General features: G+C 39.6%; 1 protein-coding gene across 1 annotated transcript in view; it reads left to right on the top strand.

Annotated features, from left to right (window-relative positions):
* DLGAP2 (DLG associated protein 2) overlaps nucleotides 1-19,319 on the top strand; it is a 127,723-nt gene extending 108,404 nt beyond the window's left edge. The window contains exons 9-11 of the mRNA XM_034766390.1: nucleotides 4,324-4,415; nucleotides 9,314-9,466; nucleotides 11,724-19,319. Coding sequence (XP_034622281.1) covers nucleotides 4,324-4,415; nucleotides 9,314-9,466; nucleotides 11,724-11,942 — 464 coding nt within the window. The 3' untranslated portion in view covers nucleotides 11,943-19,319. The remainder of the gene's footprint in view (nucleotides 1-4,323; nucleotides 4,416-9,313; nucleotides 9,467-11,723) is intronic.
* Nucleotides 19,320-21,489: the final 2,170 nt, after the last annotated feature.

Here is a 21,489-nt window from a genome sequence, read left to right as displayed (position 1 = left end):
CTTGGGGCCTGTGGTTCGCAGTTCTGGTTTCCCTGGCTCAGAGGTTGTACAGCCCTCTTCCTTTGGGCCCGTGGTTTTTAATCCTTGGAGTTCCTCTCCTTTAGGAGAGTTTATCTCTCTCTGTGAACCCCTCCCTGTTACTGAGCCCTGATAGCCTTTTAACAGGCATAGGTGTTCATTATCCAATCAACTGCCTAGATGTGCTCCGTACATTAGCTCATCAAGTGTAGGCTGGGCCTGCACTCCTCTTAAAGCAACCCCATGATATTCCTTCCTCCCCTGCAGAACTGACCTGTACACAAATGTAGAGTTGACACTGTCTAACACTTGGTCATATTGTCAAGACATGGGGAATTTTCTGTTCAGCAGCACCCCGTAAGACTATTAAATCTTTGGCAATGTTCCTCCCCTCCTCAATAAAATATGATGTGACCACAATTTGGGTTCCACTATATTGGAAGTGCTTCATGCAGTGAATATATTCCTCCATTCTTGGAATGTAATAATTTACCACATGTTGTATTCCCTGAAAGTCTAGTTCCCCAGCTACTTGTGTTGTGGTTAACACAGAATTTTCACCACCGTTGAACTGACTTAAAGCAGCAGCTTGGTCTTTTGGGGAGGAGTTTCCCTGGACACAAACACAGGCACAGTCCTTAGAATTAAAAGCGTCTCTATCCAAGTCCAACTTCCTTTCAGGGCTTCCTAATACTAAGGACTGGACCCTTTTTCCTACAGCTGTTAACAATCCATTCAGCAGCACCCATTTCTGCACTTCCCAGGCCCGCAGTCCCTTTTGAACAGTGTTCTGGGCTGTAGCTCTGTCTGGGTCTTCCTTGTTCCTTGGGGTAGACCTCTTTTTGTAACTTGGCCTTGTAGCTTCATTGTGATCCCATGTTTTTAGACCCATGGCAGGGTAGTTCTTAGCTTCTGCAGGCTGATATACCTCCTTGCTCTGTTCATCTTCCTCTTATACTGGGCTCACCTCATATGATTCCAGTTCTTTATCTTTAGCCAAATGGGACTTCAACCCCAGAGGACCCTTAAGCAGATTCCGTGCCTTAGTCAGCTCCTTCTGCAGCAACAAACACTGCTATTCCCCAGTTTCTTTTTCAACTTTGAGGTGGGCCAGCTACTGCTCCCACTTTACCGTGAAAAAGCATGTCTCTTCCAGCTCCCACCAGAACTGAGCCATCTGCAGCTGAAGTTCCAGGATTTCAGCAATAGGCGCCAAGTTTGTAATCTGTCGGAAGGTGCTCTCCCCTGGCTCCACCCAGACCCCGCCCCCACTCCACCCCTACTCCCAAGGTCCCACCTCCACCCTGCTTCTTCCCACCCTCACTCCATCCCTTCCCTGCCTTTTCCCACCCCTCCCCCTGAGCATGTTGCGCCCTCACTCCTCCCCCGCCCCCCAGCGCCTCCTGACGCCGCGAAACAGCTGATCCCCCGCAGGTGGTAGGTGCTGGGAGGGAGAGAGGGAGGAGGAGATGCTGATTGGCAGGGCCTGCCGGCAGGCAGGAGACACTGGGGGAATGGGGAGGCACTGGTAGAGGGGCTGCTGGTGGGTGCTCAGCACCCACCATTTGTTTCCCATGGGTGCTCCAGCCCCAGAACACCCACAGAGTCGGCCCCTATGATTTCAGATAGGTTCCTATCAGCAGTAGCAGCCTTCTCCTTCAGCTCACTCTTATCCATTACTGCAGAGGTCTGCTGTGTAGCTGAGAAGGTTACTGCCATTATTGCAGCTTCTGTTGTGCATGAGATCTTAGTGTTTGTGCCGTGGGACACCCAATCTTTTGTCAAGAAGTTGACAGTTTCTCTTGGAAGGTTTTTCTGGAGGTCTGGCATGTCAGTCAACCCCCTTGTATCAACACAAGATGCCATTTCTGTGCTCACCAACTTATTGCATGATTCTTCATCGGCGTCAGTTCCTACACTCCTTCACAACACAACTGCTTCTGCCAGGGTGTATAGGGCGACTGTCTCATGGGCCACTTTCTGGTGCTCACAAGTCTGTCTCCAACTCCTTATCCAGCTTGGTAACCTGCTGTTCCAAAGTACACTTGACATTCTCTAACTCCAGCTTCTGTTTCAGGCCTTCCTCTATTGCTCTGCTTAAGCAGAGGGTCTCTCTCATTCCCATACTTCTATTTCAATATGTTTCCATTGCCTCTCCAAAGCAAGCAGATATTCCAATTCCTTCTGTCCTTCTTTTAGGCTGAAGACCTCTTTCTCAAGGTTTTGGCTTAGCTTGGCTCCTTCACATACCTGCTCTTTTAATTGTTTCTTCTCATCCTCCATCTGTTCCACCCAGGTACTGAGACTCAGGCCATGTCTACATGGAAGCATGCGTGGAAGCAGCGCATGTGGTGAAGACGCTCTATGCCAATGGGAGAGCTATTGGCATAAAACACCCACCCCCTTGAGAAGCAAAATCTTGTCTACATAGCCCTGTGCACAGTATCATTTATGCTGGCATAATTTATGTTGCTCGGGGATGGGGGCAGTTTATTCACACCCCTGAGTGACATAAATTATGCCATCATAAGCTGTAGTGTAGACATAGCCTCAGTGTCTGGAACATCTCTTCCTGCACTAACCCCTGAGTCATCTGCAGTTAGACTCCTGGGCCTGCCAATTTATTGACTGGCTTACATGACTTGCTGTCCAATGAGTTTGACTGTCCTGAGCAGCTTTTCAAGCTGACTTGCGGTTCTGTAATTTCCGTCGGCGTGTCCAAAGTGTTTCTTTTGCCACGTAGAGATATCTTAATCCATTAAAGGGATCAGCAACGCCATGACAGTCCCATTGAAATCAACAGGATTTAAATACGTATGCTTAAAGTTAAGCACATATGCTTAGGTGCTCTGTTGAATTGGGGCCTTTATGGATAGTCCTAAGTATGGGTCAACATGTACCTGCACCATTCCAGGAAGATCCCTGGGAGTCAATGAGGCCCAGGTTCCTCTGAGGTTCTTGTGGTAGGGTAATTCACATATATTTTACCTTTGTTAGCACTGCACAGCCAATACAGCTCTGATAATGTGAGCCGGGTTCTGTTCAGGGTCAAGGCAGCATCCACAGAATTGTTAGTGGAGTTCCGAGTGAAGGATCTTTATAATTTGTGCTTTCAGAGCTAGAGAGTGAAATCCTGGCTCCACTGAAATCAATGGCAAAACTCCAGTGGGGGTTGGATTTCACCAGGAGAGAACACATTTTGATTGTGAGATTCCCAGACTAGGTGTACAAGGCAGGCATCATCTTTTTTACCCATAAACTGGGCAAATTTGGTCTTAACATCATTCAAAGACAATTGACAGAGAAGTCTACAATGCCATTTTACAAACTCTGTTTTCAGTATAAAACAACGTTTTAAGGAAAACTAATACAATATTGTTCTTGATTCATAATTATTTTATATTAAGATATTAACACATGAGCTAGCACTTAATATTTGATAGAGACTCTGCTTTAGAAAGATGTAGTACTTTAATTAGTTACTAGAATGTTAATGCATGGAATAAGCCCGGCCTAGTTAACAGAGCCTGCTGCCTACAATATGCTCTTAGGCCCTGATCCCAAGCCTGTTGGCATCAACAATAAATCATGTTCCACTGTGAAGACTATGGAGTAAAGATATTATTGGGTTGAGCTCCAGATTGTTAGTTCTGCCTGATGATGCTTGTAAGGTAAGGTTAGAAAAACTGGTGGACTGTGGAGCTGAATAACAATTTAGAACAGTGCTTGTGACAATCCACTGGTCTCATTGACTTTCATGGGCTGCTGAAGTACTTAAAGATAAGTGCATACTTAAGTGCTTTGCTGGACAGAGATTAAAGCATTTGCTAAAATAACTTCAAGATGATGACACTTGTGACTGAGCTTTGTTTTTGTCATTTACTGTATAAATCAAGGTTTGCCTTAAAAATAAAATCTGAATGCCAGCCTCAGCAAGTTATTTAATATTTTCTCAAATCTTTGATTTCCTAGGAAGTGGAGACAGTGGGAAGTGGAGACAGTGTTAGGCTCTCCCTCTTTTCCTAAGTCAACCTTCCCTGCATTCTTTCCAATTATGAATGTATTATTTATTATTGCCATGGATCTAGAACGGTTGGATATAATGCTATACACAGCCTCAGAGACTCCTGATAACTGCATCTTCCTCAGAAGTAGTTTGTCTGCATAGGCTCTAAAACATAACAAAATAGTTACTAATATTCTGAAATAATAGGAGTTCAGCTCAACATTCTTGTATCTAATTACAGTTTTTCATGAATGTTGCTTCAAAGATACCGGTTGGAAAAAACCTTTCTGCTTGTTCAGTTCTAGGTAAGATCCGAAGTGCTGTTGGAAGTGCTCAGCTCCTTATGTCTCAGAAGTTCCAGCAGTTTTATTGGCTTTGTCAACAGAACCTGGTAAGTCAATATTCCTACCCATCTCCCTCTAATATCCTGGGACTGGCAGCTACAACTACCTTGCATACATATTATTGGATAATTTAAGCAAGTTGATACCTACAGTGATCCACAAAAACTTGGTTTTAACATCCCAGTTCAGAGCCAAATTTAACTATCTAGTTACTGCAACTGCATAAAGTTGTACAAGTCCTGAAGTTTCACTTTGGAGGGTTTCCATGGCCCATATTTGTCATAGAACTCTCTTTTAATTCTTAAACTGTGTCTGGCCATAAAAATATAGCATCGAGCCTCTTATGTTTCCCACAGAATAAACATGTAATTTCAGGCTAGACAACTTTTATTTCAGATTAAAGAAAATAAACAAATATAAACTCTCTGTGACACAGAAAACCCAGTGACTTCATTTTGTAACATTCTGTATCTAAACTGAGAATGGCAGCGGCCTTAGAAATAGGGAAGAGAAGACTTCCCTTGATTTAAAGTTGCAGTACAAAGAGAACAGAATGGCATGTGTTTCGGTTATATAACTACATATATACAAGTCTGATCCTGTAAAGTCAATGGGAAATCAATGCACGGAGTGCTTGCAGCATTGGCCCCATATTTTGCCTAGTCAATTATATATAATACGTCCTAGAGCTAGAGGAGCTACAGTGCATTATCTGGTAAAATGATTGTTTTGGAAGTCCACAAGAGACTAATTCAGTTCTAAATGTTATTTTCAGTAATATGCTAATGACAGCTGCTATCAGTAATATGGAAACTGTTGGTATAAGATATTTATCTGTACAAGAAGATAATTCTTCTCGTTAAGTACAGTTTGTGATAAACCCCTTCCTACTTCCTCAGGTTCACTTTCAACATTGAATATAATCTTTACCTTTTGTTTCCCTCTGTGCTTCTATTTAAAAAGTGCTAAATTCTGTAGCATGTGTAACGGAAGACATGACCTAGGACCGGTGACTATAAAAAATCCATCATTCATTAATATTTACTGAATAACCTTTTAAAGTCATGACAGCATATTTACACTGCAGATGCACATTTTGTTGCTTGTCATCTACAAAGCTAAACATCCAGGGTTTGAAAATTGTATCCAAAATGTTACTGAGAAAGTCATTTAAAAAATGTCTTACTTTCACTTAGTGATATCTGATAAAGAATGGTAAGAACATATTAGACAAATACCTGTCAGGAATGGTCTAGTTATTACTTAGTCTTACCTTGAGTGCAGGGGGCTGGACTTTATGACTTACTGAGGTCCCTTCCAGCCCTACTCTTCTATGATTCTATGTGGTCCAATTTGGAAAGCATCCACTTATCTGCTTCAAAAATATGATTTTAATAGATATTAACAGATGACTGAGCCAGGCTATTATTAGGAACCATATTTGAGATATTAAGATCTGTCGCATGCTTTCTTTTTGTCTGCTGGTGAAGGAAATCTTGACTGATGTCTACAAAAGTCTTGCTGCATATCTAAAGTATCATCCCATTATCTGATTGGCTAAACTATCCATACTTGGATTAAGAAATCGTAGCCTCCATCCCACTTCATTTATCTCTAAGTGAAATGGGTCTCTCTTGCTACTGTAGCCAAGAACATTATTTTAATAAGATGAAAAGACACTGCCTGTCTAGCATATACATTGGCTGTCTGGAACAGCTTTCAATTCCTTACTGAAAAAACAATAGGAAAACATATGATAAAATCTAGGACTTTTATGACCTGATGATTGAAGAAATGGTGTGAATTTTTTTCTCTTCCCCTTTTGATTGATAAACCTCCAACACAGCATGGCTGTCTGGTATGTTGATAAATTAACTCTACAAAACAATTAAAGTACGGCAAGCTAGGGTCTGAATCTACCCTGAACTAGCCTGCCGTGACCTAATGGTCCATGTGCACCCTGCTGATGCGCATCAACAGTTCATTTAAGTGCTTTGATCTAGCAGTCTTTGAAACAAGAGTGGACTGTTAATGAACTGTCAGCACACCTCAGGAGGGTGCACTGTGGACAGTTAGACTTCAGCAGGCTAGAACAGCATAGATTCACACCCCAGCTTGCCGTGGTCTAATGTGTAGACAAGCCCTAACCTTCATTCTGCGGCACACACTAAGGTAAAACTATCATTGGAGTCAGTGGGAAGTAAGTATTGCAGGACTGAGCCCTTAGTATGATTGGGGTTTTTTATACCCTTCCTTTATATTTGATGTTTGGTTTGGTTTTTTTTTCATTTGTTTGTATTTTGTAAAGTATTCACTAGAAGTGTATCTACAGTAGATATTGTGTATGGTCCTGATCCCACCCCACTGACGTCAACGGGAACTGAGCCAGATACATATCATTTTGCATTAAATCTACCACTTAAATGCAGTCACTCTCTTTGCGGTAGAACACAGCAGCTTTTCAACAGCATGCAGTAAGACTAAATAAATATTTAGGACAGGAAGTGGGGAAATTCCACCTTATACCAATTGAAACTACAGCGAGGATTTAGGAAGACAGAATGTAATTACCCAAAAAAGAATTTATCCGAGACAATGAACCCTCATCCTTAGACTTGCGAGTAGTGCTCTGAGATCTTTGAGTAGCACAATTGGTCACGCTCTTGGTTATAAGTCTCTTAGCAAAGACTGTCAACTGGTGTAAATCCACGTAGCTCTTTCAGCTTCAAAGGAGCTATGCTGACTTACATCAGCTGAGAATCTGGCCCACACTAACAACTAGAAAGTGCATTGTTGGTTCATTACTGCTCCCTACTGAATCACTGCACCACTGTTTGTAACTGCTGAGTTTTCTTTGATTCCTCACCAATGTTCCATTCAGCACTGATCCTGCTCAGCTTGTGAGATCTAATAAGATCACACTCGAGGGTGTCATGGTTGCAGCAGACCAACACATAAGCGTTGTCAAGGTCCTTTTTGTTAGTTCTTTGCTCCCTGCAGGATAAAGGCTGCAGTCATAAATAATCTAGTTTTAGAAGCAAAGCCTGAATTCAAAATTAGATACAAACAAATGAAAAGTTGCTGAATAAATTCAAACTTGAACAAGGCTTTTCCAAGCTTAGATGTTTCTAATATTAGTCCTTTTGGCTGGGGTTACCAGTTGAAAATAATGTACATTATTGATTTATACATATTAGCAGCAGGAGGTAGCCCCCTTGTGGTCCAGAGAATACAAAACAAGCTCCAGTCAACAGCAGCTACATTGGAAAATATACTGTACTGAAATCGGTATGAGCAGAACTGTGTGTACAGGGGTTACAGAAGAGCCGTTGCCTTCAATTCAGAAGGGGATGACGACTCAGAATAAGTAGCCTCCAGCAAGCATCTTTTTATGGGTCTGTAAAGTAAACTGGGAAAATGACAAGAAGGATTGAGAGGGCTGTGTTGTAGTGGAGGAAGAACAGGTTGAAATACAAGCTATATTAAATGTTGTACATCACCACAAGACTCACCTGGTGGACTGCATATAGGGGACCAATATCTTAAAATGAGTGGAGTTGCACCAGTTTACACTAGTTCAGGATCTGGCTCCTGTGATTTACTTGGGTACAGGCTGCAAGTTATGTTGGAAGAGACACAAATTTTAAATTAAATGTTTTAAGTCCATCTAAACATCATCTTTCCCCCCAGGAAGTTTCCACTGGATCCACTGAGCTCCCATAAAAAAAAGATACTTCCTTTACCAACAAAAGGTGGGATTTCAAGTGAACTAATTGAGACCTACTCATTAAGGGGGGCGTCCTTTCCTCTCCTTATCAGGTGTGGAGAGCTCCACACACAATCCCACTGCGGTTCTTCTGCCTGTAACTGTACAGTAACTAGGGAGGGGCTGTGTATAGAATGAGCATTCCTGTGCAGCATACAGTGCAGCTCTGTGGAGATTCCTTGTGTACTGTCCCCTAGGCAGGATTTGGGAGCAGGAGTAGAGGCAGTAGATCTGCTTCCATGCAGATTCACCAGCCATTGACTCCCCACACACTGGGGTACAGTATGTGTGGAGGCTGCTGCAGGCAAAAGTCTACTGTGGTGATTGTAGATTGTCTCCACTGCTACTCTGTGGCCTAGAGGGAAAGATTCCTTACTGCTGTCTTCACAGAGATCCTTACCACTAAGGCCATCTCTCTTTAAAGTCATCCAGCTGGTTCCTACCTGGAATAGCAATCTCAAGAAAATGCCTACACAGCTAAGGGTTATGTCCCATAATAGCTTTTCTTATATAATTTCCCTTTAGTACCCAAATGGATTCATAATCAGATGAAGGGTTTTCAGACCAACTCATTACCACTATTATTGGCTGTCCATTAAGTCATATTGCCTGTCCTTGGCATAGAAACTACCTAATCAAAATATCTTGAGGGAAAAGCTTGCCCAGCCCTTTTGGGACCAACCAATAGAACTTTTAAAATGTCTCAGATAAGATATTTGTGCCATACATAAACCCTAAGACCTGAGAATATGTAATAGCAACAAAAAGCATAAGCTGGAAATTAATTCATAACATGACTAATTTTGACTTCTACTCAGATATCACTAGTGGAATAAAAAAATTGGTTTCTCAGGTTCTCCTTCCTCTGTAATGATCAGCAAACATAGTCAGTATGACAGCTTACTACATTTTAAAAATGCAGGTCAGCTTTGCACAAGAATCTGCACAAGCTACAAGAATCAATATGTAATGTATAACTCATAGATTTTGGGGTTGTATGGAAAGCACATATTTTCAGTCACAGTTCCCAGCCTCATAATGTATATTGCCTTAGCACTGTGTACCACTGTAACAATAGAAACTGGCACCATGCATTTTCAACTGTATACAAGGCGCTTTAAAGAATGTTGTTCAATGGCTTCCGGTCTATTTATATTTTCTCTATTGTGCATATGTCAGGACCCCAGTGCCATGCCAAGGCCAACTTCCCAGGACCTAGCAGGATTCTGGGACTTATTGCAGCTTTCAATTGAAGACGTCAGCATGAAGTTTGATGAACTACACCAGCTGAAACTCAATGAATGGAAACTAATAGAATCACCTGAAAGGAAGGTAAGCAGGCCAGAGACAATAAAATTTCTTTTCCGATTGTAGTGATAAGGCCTCCTGGTGTTACAGTCAGTTCCAGAAAGTGATTGGCTTCAAACCTGAAAATAGAAAGTGACTATTTTCCATTGCCTCATTAACAGATGACACTGCCCAGAATCAGGGCCTTGAGGTTTATTTTTACTTTCTTCTTCCATTTTTGGTTTAAATTGTAAGGTGTAAATAATATGGGTATAATTATCTCTACCAGCCCTGTGCCTATCCACTGTCATTTGGCCCCTTGAATTCTGATAACAAATGACTAGGAGCAGATTGGAATTGAAAGATGCTCTGATTCATTCAGATTGCAAATGCAACTGAAATAAAGTCCCTCATGCTGTCACACTGTGAGCAGTTAATATCTGGGGACTGCATCCTCTACTTCCTTCCTAATGGAGAGCTCTGACTCCCCAAGATCTCTGGCTCTCTGGGGCTGTGTACCATCCCTCTGAGAACCTCGAGGACTGCAGATCGGCCTGTGAGTAGATAGAGGTTGCATCCTTGTGTAATTTCATGCTGTCTGCACTTGTGCTCTCAGGCTCCACATCCCTGCGGCCCCCTTGTTCACAGCAGTAGCAGCACAGATTGCAAATGAGCCACAGTGGCAATGTTGCTGTGTACCTGCTTTCTTCTTTACACAGTCCCCGCTCCTGGCTCCATCCCTGCTGATTACAATATAGTATAAACAGGGAGGGTGTCTTTAGCTTAGAGATAGAATAGCTGGCCCCAACTGAATACTTGTTTGGTTTTGGAATGCGACAGGAGGCATCTTCTCAGAAGTTGATATGCTCTTTCACTTCTTCAGGCATTTAGTATAACTGCTTGCGCCTCCTCTTGGGTTGCTTGGCCGGGTGGCTGGTAGGTAGGGAGTTTTGCTTTTGCTGATGGTGCGTGTGAAAGTAAAAGATGATTCTAGTGGCAGCATTGGTGATTGTCTAAGGAGGGAACTAAATCCTAGTAAAGAGAGAGAAGATGGGAGGAAGGACATGGGGATGTAATGCTCCTGACTGAAAATAGCAAATAAAAACAAAGTATTCTGGTAGAGCATGCTTTCGGGAAGAACAGTGCTTGTGCCCTCTCTCAGGACTCTGCTATAAGTCCTTTAATTCGGAAAATTGGAACAAGACTGCCAAATACTGTAAAATCTAACCAATGACAAGTGCATTTGACTATTAGGTTCAGCAGTTGCAGTAAGAAGGCCTACACAATTCATGCCCCTCAAAAGATCTTTATGATGTAGGTCTTGCAGTGGATTAAATTAACAACCAACCAGTGTGTCCTATGTAAATAGTGACCCACTGTATCAATAATTATTGCAGCATTAACATTTACTAATGGCGGAAAGCTGCATCATGATAACAATGCTACTGATGCAGAAGGATACATATCATCCAAAGCTTTCAGTTCACAGTCCCACTCAGCGAATGAGTCGAAATGGGAGATCCACATTTTGAAGTAAAATCTGCATTTCATTTTTCAAAACAATATCAGGCTTAATAGCTGCAGAATTGAGCTACAACAAGCATTATACGAACATGTATTAAGAAACACTTTATATTCTAATAATTTCTCAATATGATTTTCTTAAGGTATTCTGGGCTGATGTATGGAACAATTAGCCCTACATTTCCATCTGTTTGGTTTGGTTTTGTATGTTACCTTTTTTGCAGTTCAGAGAGGAGACTAAACTAATAGAGATGTATACACAGCTGCTATCTCATACCCAGCTGAGGCTAAACTCAGTACGATTAATTTAATTAAAAATCCTGTCCTGCTAATCTTAGACAGGCTTTTCACTCAACCAGAACACCAGATACACTGAGTTCTTATCTGAGAGCCAGCCTGTGTTTCTGAACATAATGGATCTAATGATGTGCCAGGTAAAATAAAATTAACGTGAAGATGAAAGTGAGGTTTGCCGCATGTATGTGTAAAGTACCTGCAATGAGAGTAAGTGGAGATAAACTCTTTAAACTGTGCTACTGCAATGCAATGCATTGGAATTTGCACTGGTTTCTGCAATAGCTGGCTTTCCCCCTGTGTCCCCAGAACTGATGGTGATGAATGTTATACATTAATTAGCTCATCTCAGAGTATAAATTGAGCATGTTTATTAGTTGTGTGACAAGTATTTTTTCAATTGACATTTCTCTGATGTGCATGTTTTATTGATGTGGTGCCTTTCACATTTAACTCACTTTTCAATTTTCAATAACTATTGTAGGAAGAAAGGAAGGTTCCTCCTCCAGTACCAAAGAAGCCCCCAAAAGGAAAATTCCCTATAACGAGAGAAAAGTCTCTCGACCTACCTGACAGACAACGTCAAGAAGCCAGAAGACGGCTAATGGCTGCTAAGAGAGCAGCCTCCTTTAGGCAGAATTCAGCCACAGAGCGGGCAGACAGCATTGAGATCTATATCCCAGAAGCCCAAACCCGGCTTTAAAGACAGAATGCTGCAGAGTGTCCTTTTTTAAAACAAATGCTGTACAGTTTGTCACTTACCTGGTAATTTTTGTCTCATTCTCTCCACTGAATATGCCCTTGCTGTTGTGTTCTTTGTGCCATAAGCACAGTGGAATGCTTTTGATTTCCTCAGAGGTTGCTGAGCTCATTGCAAGAACTACTTCTTTTTGTATTTATTGTCTGACTTACAATCAGCTACAATGGATAGGGCTTGTTGAGACCTGACTTATCCAATATGTTCTCAGAGGACAACAAGAAACACCTCTTGAGATGGAACCCAGCTTACTTTTTTGTTATTTATATTTTTATAAATTGTGTGATAATTAGGGATAAGAATAACAAACTATAAATGGGTGCATCTCACCATTCACTAGAGGCATTAGCTTATCCAAGTAGAAGGTGCTACAAATGTGAAGTGCAGGAAAGAAAGAACCCATTTATCTCTCTGACCTCCAGTTTCTTTTCCTTGAACCTAGCTAAAAAATTTGCCCATGTGCTCTGCCATTCTACTCATCTTTGTTACTGCAAAATAACATTAGGCCTCTCACGTCAAGTCAAGTTTCTGGAGATGAACAGGAATATCCAGCCACTAAAACTCCAAAGTTCATCAGGAACCAAGAAGCATACAAGCCTGGTCCAATTGGGAATGCCCAGTGAGAAATGTTTGTGATAGCAGTATAACGACATTCAGAAATCAAAGCAAAATTATAATGCAAGAGAAATTGAGTGGTGGGGAAAGGAAAATGGAAGCCTTAAAAAGTTAGATCTTCTGTAGCAACATGTGTAAAGAGAACAGTTATACTTACTCCTTTGGAACACTCATTGCATTTTAACAGTTCTTTTATGTGTTAACTTTTTATTTTACCAACCTTCTCTCTTTAATTTCAAAAGCTATGCTACATGTGATATTTTAAACTCTCAAAATGCTATATCAATTGAGTTTCCAGGGTATCCTTGAAAAAAAATATTTGCTTGTTTAAAATGCCAGTTGTGATGTTGTAACCAGTTTAAGAAATATGAATGTGAGTGGTAAGTATATCTAAGTTTAAATGGTTATCTTAAGGTAAAGGTGAACTGTGGTTTACATTTTTTTTCCAGAAATCTTTTTCCTATGCAGTATCAGTTAAGGCAAGATTATTCTCTTTCTTGTGTCAGACTTAAAGAAATGATTTGAAAGTAAAGTGACTTCCACACATGGAATATAAGGAAAGTAATTTTTTCAAGCCTCTGATTACTACAAGAGAAAAATAGGAACCACTACAATCAAGAGGCTTTAAATGTTAATTTGAAATAAATTTAGATATAGTATTAGTCCACTTCATTTACCTTCCCATAGATAATTGAGCATCCCAGCTCTTAGAAGTCTTCAAATAAAGATGTAATAAAAGATATGGCCCACAGATCCTGATACCAGGGTTCTGATTACTACTCTAGGTCAAAAGAGTATTACAACTATGGCACAGATAGTCCCAACTAACACATTTTTTTTTTTTTTTTTTTACTGCTTTAACAAATACTATGTACTTAGCCATAGGCAGAACAGCTACTTAATTATACTCCAGCACTTTGGTTTGTTCACCTTGATGAGCACTTTAAATATGTACTTGGCACACCCTGCAACCTGCCACATGACTGAGAACATTAAGTAACACAGGTTACACAGATCTGACATTGCTTCAAATCTGGGTTTAGTTTCTTGGGTTTTTTTTCCTTCTGAGCATTTTGTTAAGCATGAGTTCTGGTTTTGGAGCAAAGCTGATATAAGCATGTTTAGCTTCAAGATATGAATCTTTAGAGTTGAATAGTTGAGAAGTTTCTGTAAGGAGAAAACTCTGTAAATTGAGCCTGATATCTGGTATATATTTTACCAAATAGCCTTAAACTATATTTGGAAGCAAAAACCAAGATGAATGTATACCCTTCCAAAAACAACAACAACAAAAACCCCCTCCCTGAAATATTCTTATATAAATGAAAACTTATTATACCCTCACCCCCAGTGTGTTCAAAGCGTTTTCTGTATACGGAAAGAGCTGAATCCTGGGTAGTGTACAATATTGATGCTGCTTCCTATATTTGTTGTACTATTTGAAATACAAATGTATTTGCAGGTATTGGCATCTTTAGTCTTTAAAAGTGATATTTAATGTTAAGTGGAGCTGCGAATTAGAACTATCCACATGAAAATAAAGCCAGTGTATTTCCTAGATGTAGGAAATTTAAAATAGACCTATATATATATTTATGGCACCTGATATGTTTTATCTAATTTCCTTGGATACTTCAAGGCTAAATCACACTTGTTTTATTCACTTGAGTAATCCCATATAAGACAATGGGATCACGTGATTAAGGCAAACAGCATTTGACCTGTCAGTATACAGAATTTGTAAAGTCGAATTGTAAAAATTAAGACTAGTTGTTAAATTTAGATCCCAGATTATGTTATAATGTTGACTTGGAGCAGTCCATAATGGTTTTAATTGCACATCAGATGTAATTGATAAATATTTTTGGGTATTTTATGTTAGTATGTCATCACTAAATTGGACTCTAAATGTCTGGCTAAAACAGACCTGTGTGAGCAAATCAGACCCTAAATTTTACAATGTCCATGCAATGATGGGAATATGCTCAATATGAGTCTTTGGATATGTATGATTCCCTGTTTGTTCCACCTCTGTTCCAAAGAAGAAGAATTAAAAGTAAAATAGATGCCTACTGCTAAATCTGATAAAACGTTATCTGTGCGTGTTACATTTTTAAGTGCAATATATTCAACTTGTTGTGCAGGTAACATTCTATCAATAAAGGCAGATCATAAGCCATGTTTACCTATGTATTGTACATCTAATTAGTTGGAAAAAATAAAATTATGTTTATAATACTTGTGTTGAAAGTCAGTCACACCCAATCTGCTTGAATCATTGCTATAAGATACACAGTATTCAGTAATTATCGCTTACAGAGAGGTCATGTCAAATCTGGAAATAGCATTCATTTCATACATAGGAATGGATTACAGGACCAATGTAGGAGAAAATTCAGTAACTTACAATGTTCTATTAAGATAATAGCTGAATGTCTCTTTTTTAGAGACTTCATGCTCTACAGATACTTAGAACATCTTTAGGAGTCAAAATTCTCATAACAATAAAATATTTCATTAGCTAGGCCATTTGTATACTAGATCTTATCCATAAAGGATGAAAGATACAGAAAGCCACCATTTGTCATTCCATTGTCCGTAAAACACAAGTATAATAAATAGAATTCTCAAGAGTATTATATTTGATGTAGGAACAAGACCTGACCAGTTTAAGGTTCGATACTTGTTATACTTATTTTTTGCTTTGTATATTTTTTTAGATTTAAAGTTCATTGTAAATTGCTGAAATACGTTACAATGCATTTTATTATTTCTCGACAGCTTCGATCAGAATGGCCCTTGGCAATGTGTAAAAACTGAAAATGTTGTACAGTTTAATACCAAAAATTACATTTTAGTTCATGCTTAAACTTTGTCACTGTATGTTAAATTTGAGGTCAATTAGAAAAGAATTGAAGCATAAATAGGAAGGTGTGTGGATTTCATACATATAATGCACTTCATATAACACAAGTTATTTTTTTTTAAATCATAACTCCTGCTATATCAATAAATCAGTGCCCTAATTTTCACTACTTTAACACTGTTGATTCTACAAATTGGGGAAACTTCCACTCAGCTGGTGATGTTGAAAGGGATAGAATTTACTACTAAGAGACTAGGCTACAAATGTAGGTTAGGCCGCAAATGTACCAGGAATCTCTCCAAATCCTTCGACTTGTGCTTCTCAACAGCTTCTCTGTCTTCCTGGGCTTCTTTGTTCATTCCTCTCTCACAACACACATTATCCAGTTCTACTGCTCATCACCAACTCTTCTGAACGTAAACTTTGTGTTAGGTCCCTGTGCTGTTTTATTCCAGTACGTATTTAGTCTACTTGGTAGCTATATTAGCAAACTAAGGACCAGATTCATCTCAGTCATTTGCATGCAGCGCATTCTGAGACAAATTCTGTTCCTGTTTACACCTGGACTACAACATTAACGTAAGTGGAGGAGGCCAGAGCTTGGCCTGTCTGACTGCATTGTGTGTTGTGCATGTTAATCTGAAGGCTGAATTTATCCCATAGGAAATTAGGTACAGCTGCCTCCTTTAATATTGTGTAAAAGCATAAAGTCCGCTGTGAGGGGGCTTTAGAAATGCTGATTGATAGTTGAGTTAAAATGCTCAGCAGTAATCAGTTATTCCTCTGCACTGCTTTCAGAGCAAATCACTAGACAATGCTGTCACATGTAAATTAAAATTCAGGTGACATATATCAGTAAATCCTTTAATATTCAGAGTGGTGCTTCCCCAGTGTACGGGAGGTCAACACTTACATTTATATAGTGCCTTTCATCCAGAAGGATTTCAAAGCACTTTATTAGGTGATTTGCAAAGGGTGGGCAAAATTCTGGCTCATGCAGGGAAAGTGGTTTAACTGGTATAGAGCTAGATCATGTCCTCATTCCCTCCACACCAAAAGGGTGTTTTATAATCCCCTCAGAACCTTATGGAGGCCACTTTGCATAGTCCAGGGTCTAGGCTAGAGGAGGAAGAGGTAAAAATTGGATCGTCCAGGAGAAAGGAATGACCATAACAGGGGTGGGGGCAATGCACATGGTCATCCCTCAAGAAATTAGGCAGAAGAGAGAGAGTGCATCCTCAGGTTATGGCACCTTTTCAGAAATAGCCTTTGCCTCTCCTCGATACTTGATGGTCTTTAGAGCCGCTGTGGCCAAGGGAAGGTCTATTAGGAGCTATTCTACCAGGGAACTGGATAATGATTCACGAAGGAGCCACAACCAGTGCTGAAGGCACAGAGTGTGTAGGTAGTACAGGTTTGCCAGGTTTTTCTATCTCGCCTCTCAGTCTTTTCCATTGAGGCAACCCACCCCTCTCCCCCATAGCATGATATGGAAGAATCTCCATTAGGGATCTTCAGCAGATAACTCCCCAGCAGAACTCCTTCCATGGTTTTTTTAAGCAGAGGATGATCTGGACTATCTGCTGCAAAAGCAAACGATGTATGCCTGTATTATAGGAGAAACTCGCTCTATTCGCTGCCGGCTTGTGGACTGTAGTAAGGCCATAAGTAGAAATAAAAAGGAATAAAATATTCTGAAATTGTACATAGGGAGCAGGCAATTGCCAGTGTGTGGACCATGCTCTTTGATTACACCTTTTATGACCCTAACAGTTCATTTTATGAAAGATTGATAAGGCAACCTCTATGCAATATTTGGGGGGGGCGGCAGATTGGGGCAGCCATCATCCATCATAAGTGACAGGTGTATTTTTGTGGCATGCTCATGTGTACACCCAAATTCCTAGCTAGAATTAAGTTCTCTAGAAGCATAGGAATCACTTAGTCCATCCCTGAAATGCACCCATCTCTGAGGTGAAATACAGCAGAGGAAACACTACATAACAGTATGTTCAGGACACTATGTGTAAAAGTGAAAGTTAAAAGGGAACTTGCCCAAAACTGAATTTGGCTGGAATACTGAGACTAACACACCTCCTCATATTACAAAATAAATAACCAAGTAAATGTAATTCCTAATGACTGTATGTAGCCAGTACAGTTTTTTTCATTACATATGAAAGACACATCCAAGAACCCCTGTTGGTAAACGTGTGCCACCTTTCATAAAAGGTAATGACTGGGGAACGACATTATGGTCCTAATCCTTGGTGATATGGGTGTAGTGCCTATTACCATTCGCTGAGCTTTATGGGTCAGATTCTCAGCAGGTGTAAATCCCTGTAGCTCCACTGACATTAACGCCGATATAGATCACCTGAGAATCTAGCCTTATATCTGTAGTTAAGGATCATTAGTAGTCACATTTCTAAATTGGTATTTTGTTGCAGAACAGTCTTGTACTCCTTTAACGCTGAGTTGACCAAAAAAAACAGTATTTAAATGAGGAACGAATGGGAGTTTATTTGAAGACATGCTCATTAGTTTCACCATAGAGATGTTTAAAATCCTCAAATCAGTATAGCCCATTTTGAAAATTTTCCCTTTCTAGTTTGTCATTCTACACATAGATAGCGGAGAGCTGTTTCCATCTTTGGGGCTGAACTGCAATCAAAGCTCCAGCTCTATGTGATAAATATTCTTTAGCTTTGGGACTAGATTCCGATCTCAGTTACACTAATATAAACCCTGAGAAATTCCACTGAAATCCATGGAGTTATGCCAGATTTGTATCAGTGCAACCGAGATCAGAATCTGATGCAGCATGTCCTATTGAAATGGAAAACACTTACTGTGGAAGTTAGCGCATGCAAATCTTTTTGTAGTAGATCTTCCCTTTCAAGTAGGTCATAGTCACCACAGAGTGCTTGTTACTGGGCTCAAGTCTATGAAAATTGTCATTACATAGAAAACTACTAGCTTTGTTTATAGTTATCTGTGGAATCCACAGCCTCATATTCATGCTTTGGTTTCCCCCTGTGGAGGTTTAAATAGTTTGGCCATCTCACTTTAAAAGGGCTCAGCATGTATCTATTCTTTACTCCACTTTATACAGTGATTTTTCTGAATTAACAAAATTTCCCTTTGAAGTCATGTGACTTCTACTGCTCTAGAACTGTTCTTTCTTGAAGAAAAGCCACTATGACTGTGCAGTTTCTTCTGTACAGAGATAAAACTCATACATCCATTTACCATGTAACATGCCAAAATATTCAAGTGTGGCCTAAGGACTAAATTAAATGCCTCCTATAAAATTTTAAGGAATGTTAGAACCAGGAAACTAGCTGTTTAGTTAACATTAAAATATATATAAATATATATATATAAATATATATACATAAGAAATCATATCAACAATGAGGATGAACTGAGTGCCAAATATTCACCATTTGTACAAAGCTACACTTCACTAGAATTAAACTATTTTATGTAATTCTCTTTTCATGCTTTTATGGTTCTTTTGATAAATTCTATTTAGTAGCATGCAGGATACCTAAATTGAATGTACAGTATGCTGTTTCATTGCTACAATAATTACTTGCTTCTAGGTAATATCTTCGTTACCAGAATGTTACTTGTTACTTTGAAGACATTTTTGAGAATTGTTTTATTCTTGAGTTATTCCTTTTCATGATTCTCTACTCACCTCCAGCTGATTGTAAGAAAATGTGCTTCACTCTTTTGCCCCATGCTCTTTTATGAAGTTGCCTCTTTCAATTGGTTTGTGTATTGTTTATGTTCATCTCCTGTACATAATTCTGCAATTAAATTTTTTGAGAAAAGTGGCATTTACTCTTTACTGAAATAAACAATTTGCATTAGTTGAAAATACACAGGAAAATGCATATCCTCCCCAATCAGGAAATTCTTAGACCCCCTACTATTATTGTGTAACAAATCATATGATAACTGTGAAAGGACTTTACAGATGTAAAGTTTCATGTACCTGCAATTGCAACCTAAATGTAATAGTTTTAACAAATAGTTGTTTGAATGCCAAAGCAACGCATACATAATAGCTGAAGGAATGTGATACATTTGGAATCAATTGAGCAATACTAACAGTTACACTGTTTGATTAATATTCATACAAGAGATATAGAATCTAATCTGCATGCATTTTGAATCAATTCATTGTGCTTAATTAACAGAGAAAATAATGGCCTCATACAGATTTAAAATAATTTAAACTGAATTGTTTGCAATTAGTTTGTATTGGAATGTAAAAAAACAACGGAAGATCATATTGGTTGTACAAGATGTATCCCAGTGTTTCTCCATGTTTGTATTTGTCCTATTAGCAACTAATTAGCCAATAAGAACTTTAGTGTTCCAGAGCAAACAAAGTTGTATTTAGGGCATGTCTCAGAAGAAAACCTGAGTAGTGCTTTGCACTGCCCACACTGCCAATAGGAGTGCATGAAGATGAGTTCGGAATCTCTGAGAATAGAAGAAGGAGGTACAAGAGACCCTGTGAGAACCATGAATTTATTGGGGGCAGCTGTTTGAAAGTCAGTAGTCTGCCTGCCCACAATTTGGATGAGAGGATTTTTGCTTTTAATATTAGGATGGGGGAAATCCCAAGAATTTTTTTCTCAGTGCCAAAAGTCTGTGATTTTCATATAAGAACTGAAATTCAGGGAGAGGACCAAAGGCCGCCTAGCTTTTCTTTCTGTCTGTATCACTGTCTCCAGTCCAAGTTCTGTTTTGGCAGAAAGAGACATTAGTAGCAGTTCTGCATTGATACTCTGCAACCAAGATATGCCTTGATCACAAGCAGCGGCATTCCAATACCCATTTCCCTAATCAACTTTTGGGGGTTCTCTAAAATCAAGGATCCTTTCTGGAAATGCATTTGCTCTCAGAATTGTTAATGTTGTTTTTCTTTAAACGTATACTGTTTCCTGCACAGTAGTTTTAGGGCTGGCCTCACTTACATAGTTTTACTGACATGTACATATATGGGGTTGAGATGTGTGTGATTATTTGCCAACATAAATATGTCGGCTGCTAAAAGCACTAGTTGTGGCCACAGTTATCCGGGTATAAAGTTATTTCAGTATAGCTTAGGTCAGTTCCAGAACTGGAATAAGCAAAGCTATTCTGCTATAAGCGTTTTTATATTACTATAGTTGTGTCCACACTCGGAGGTGGAGAGGGGGTTGCTGCTTAAACTATGCCAGCATAGTTAAACTTTTAAGTGTAGACAAGGGCAGGCCATTACTGTGAGCTGTGTTTCTATCAAATCTAAAGAAAAGCAACATCAGACAAGGTTAGTGCTTGGATGAAGGCCTCCAAGCTAACTGTAGGTGCCACAGGAAGTGTTAGTGATTTATTTGGTGATGGTCTTCCCCCTGAGTCAGTACTGGGCTAATGTCCCAGCACAATATTAGCAGGAAATGGGACTCTAGATGTGCAGTCTTTAGATAGAGACATAAAAGAAAGGTCCTGACTTCTGGTGATCATTAAAGATCCCTTAGCTTTTCCCATGTGAACAGAGATGGTGAGCCTGGTGTCCTGACCAAGTTCTAGGTTGGGTAATAATATTGTGCCTTTCTAAAGTCTCTTTGAAATTTCCAGTGGATGCAGTATTCTTCATTAACAGAGAATAACGTCCCCTTACAGATTTAAAATACTTGAAACTGAATCATTTGTAGTCAGTTAAACTGTTGTTTAGTGTTGCTGTGTGCTAATGTTATTTATGATTAGCTACAAATACGTAAGGACAGTCTTTTTCAGGGTTTCCAAGGACCCAATTTTCAGAGGTGCTGAGCATCCATAACTTTAACTGGAGCTGTGACACTCAGCACTTCTGAAAATCAGACCCTAAAATGCTACAAGAACTCAGTGCCACTGCAGCTGAATCCCATCACACTTGATGTAGAACCCGGCACTGAAATGCTTCAGAATTCTCTGTATTTAGGTCAGTGATGTGAGATATGATGGCCAACC

Source organism: Trachemys scripta, chromosome 3 (genome assembly GCF_013100865.1).
Source record: "Trachemys scripta elegans isolate TJP31775 chromosome 3, CAS_Tse_1.0, whole genome shotgun sequence".
Lineage (NCBI taxonomy): Eukaryota > Metazoa > Chordata > Testudines > Emydidae > Trachemys > Trachemys scripta.
The sequence above is the reverse complement of the archived record's forward strand: the minus strand, read 5'-3'. Positions and strand labels throughout refer to the sequence as shown.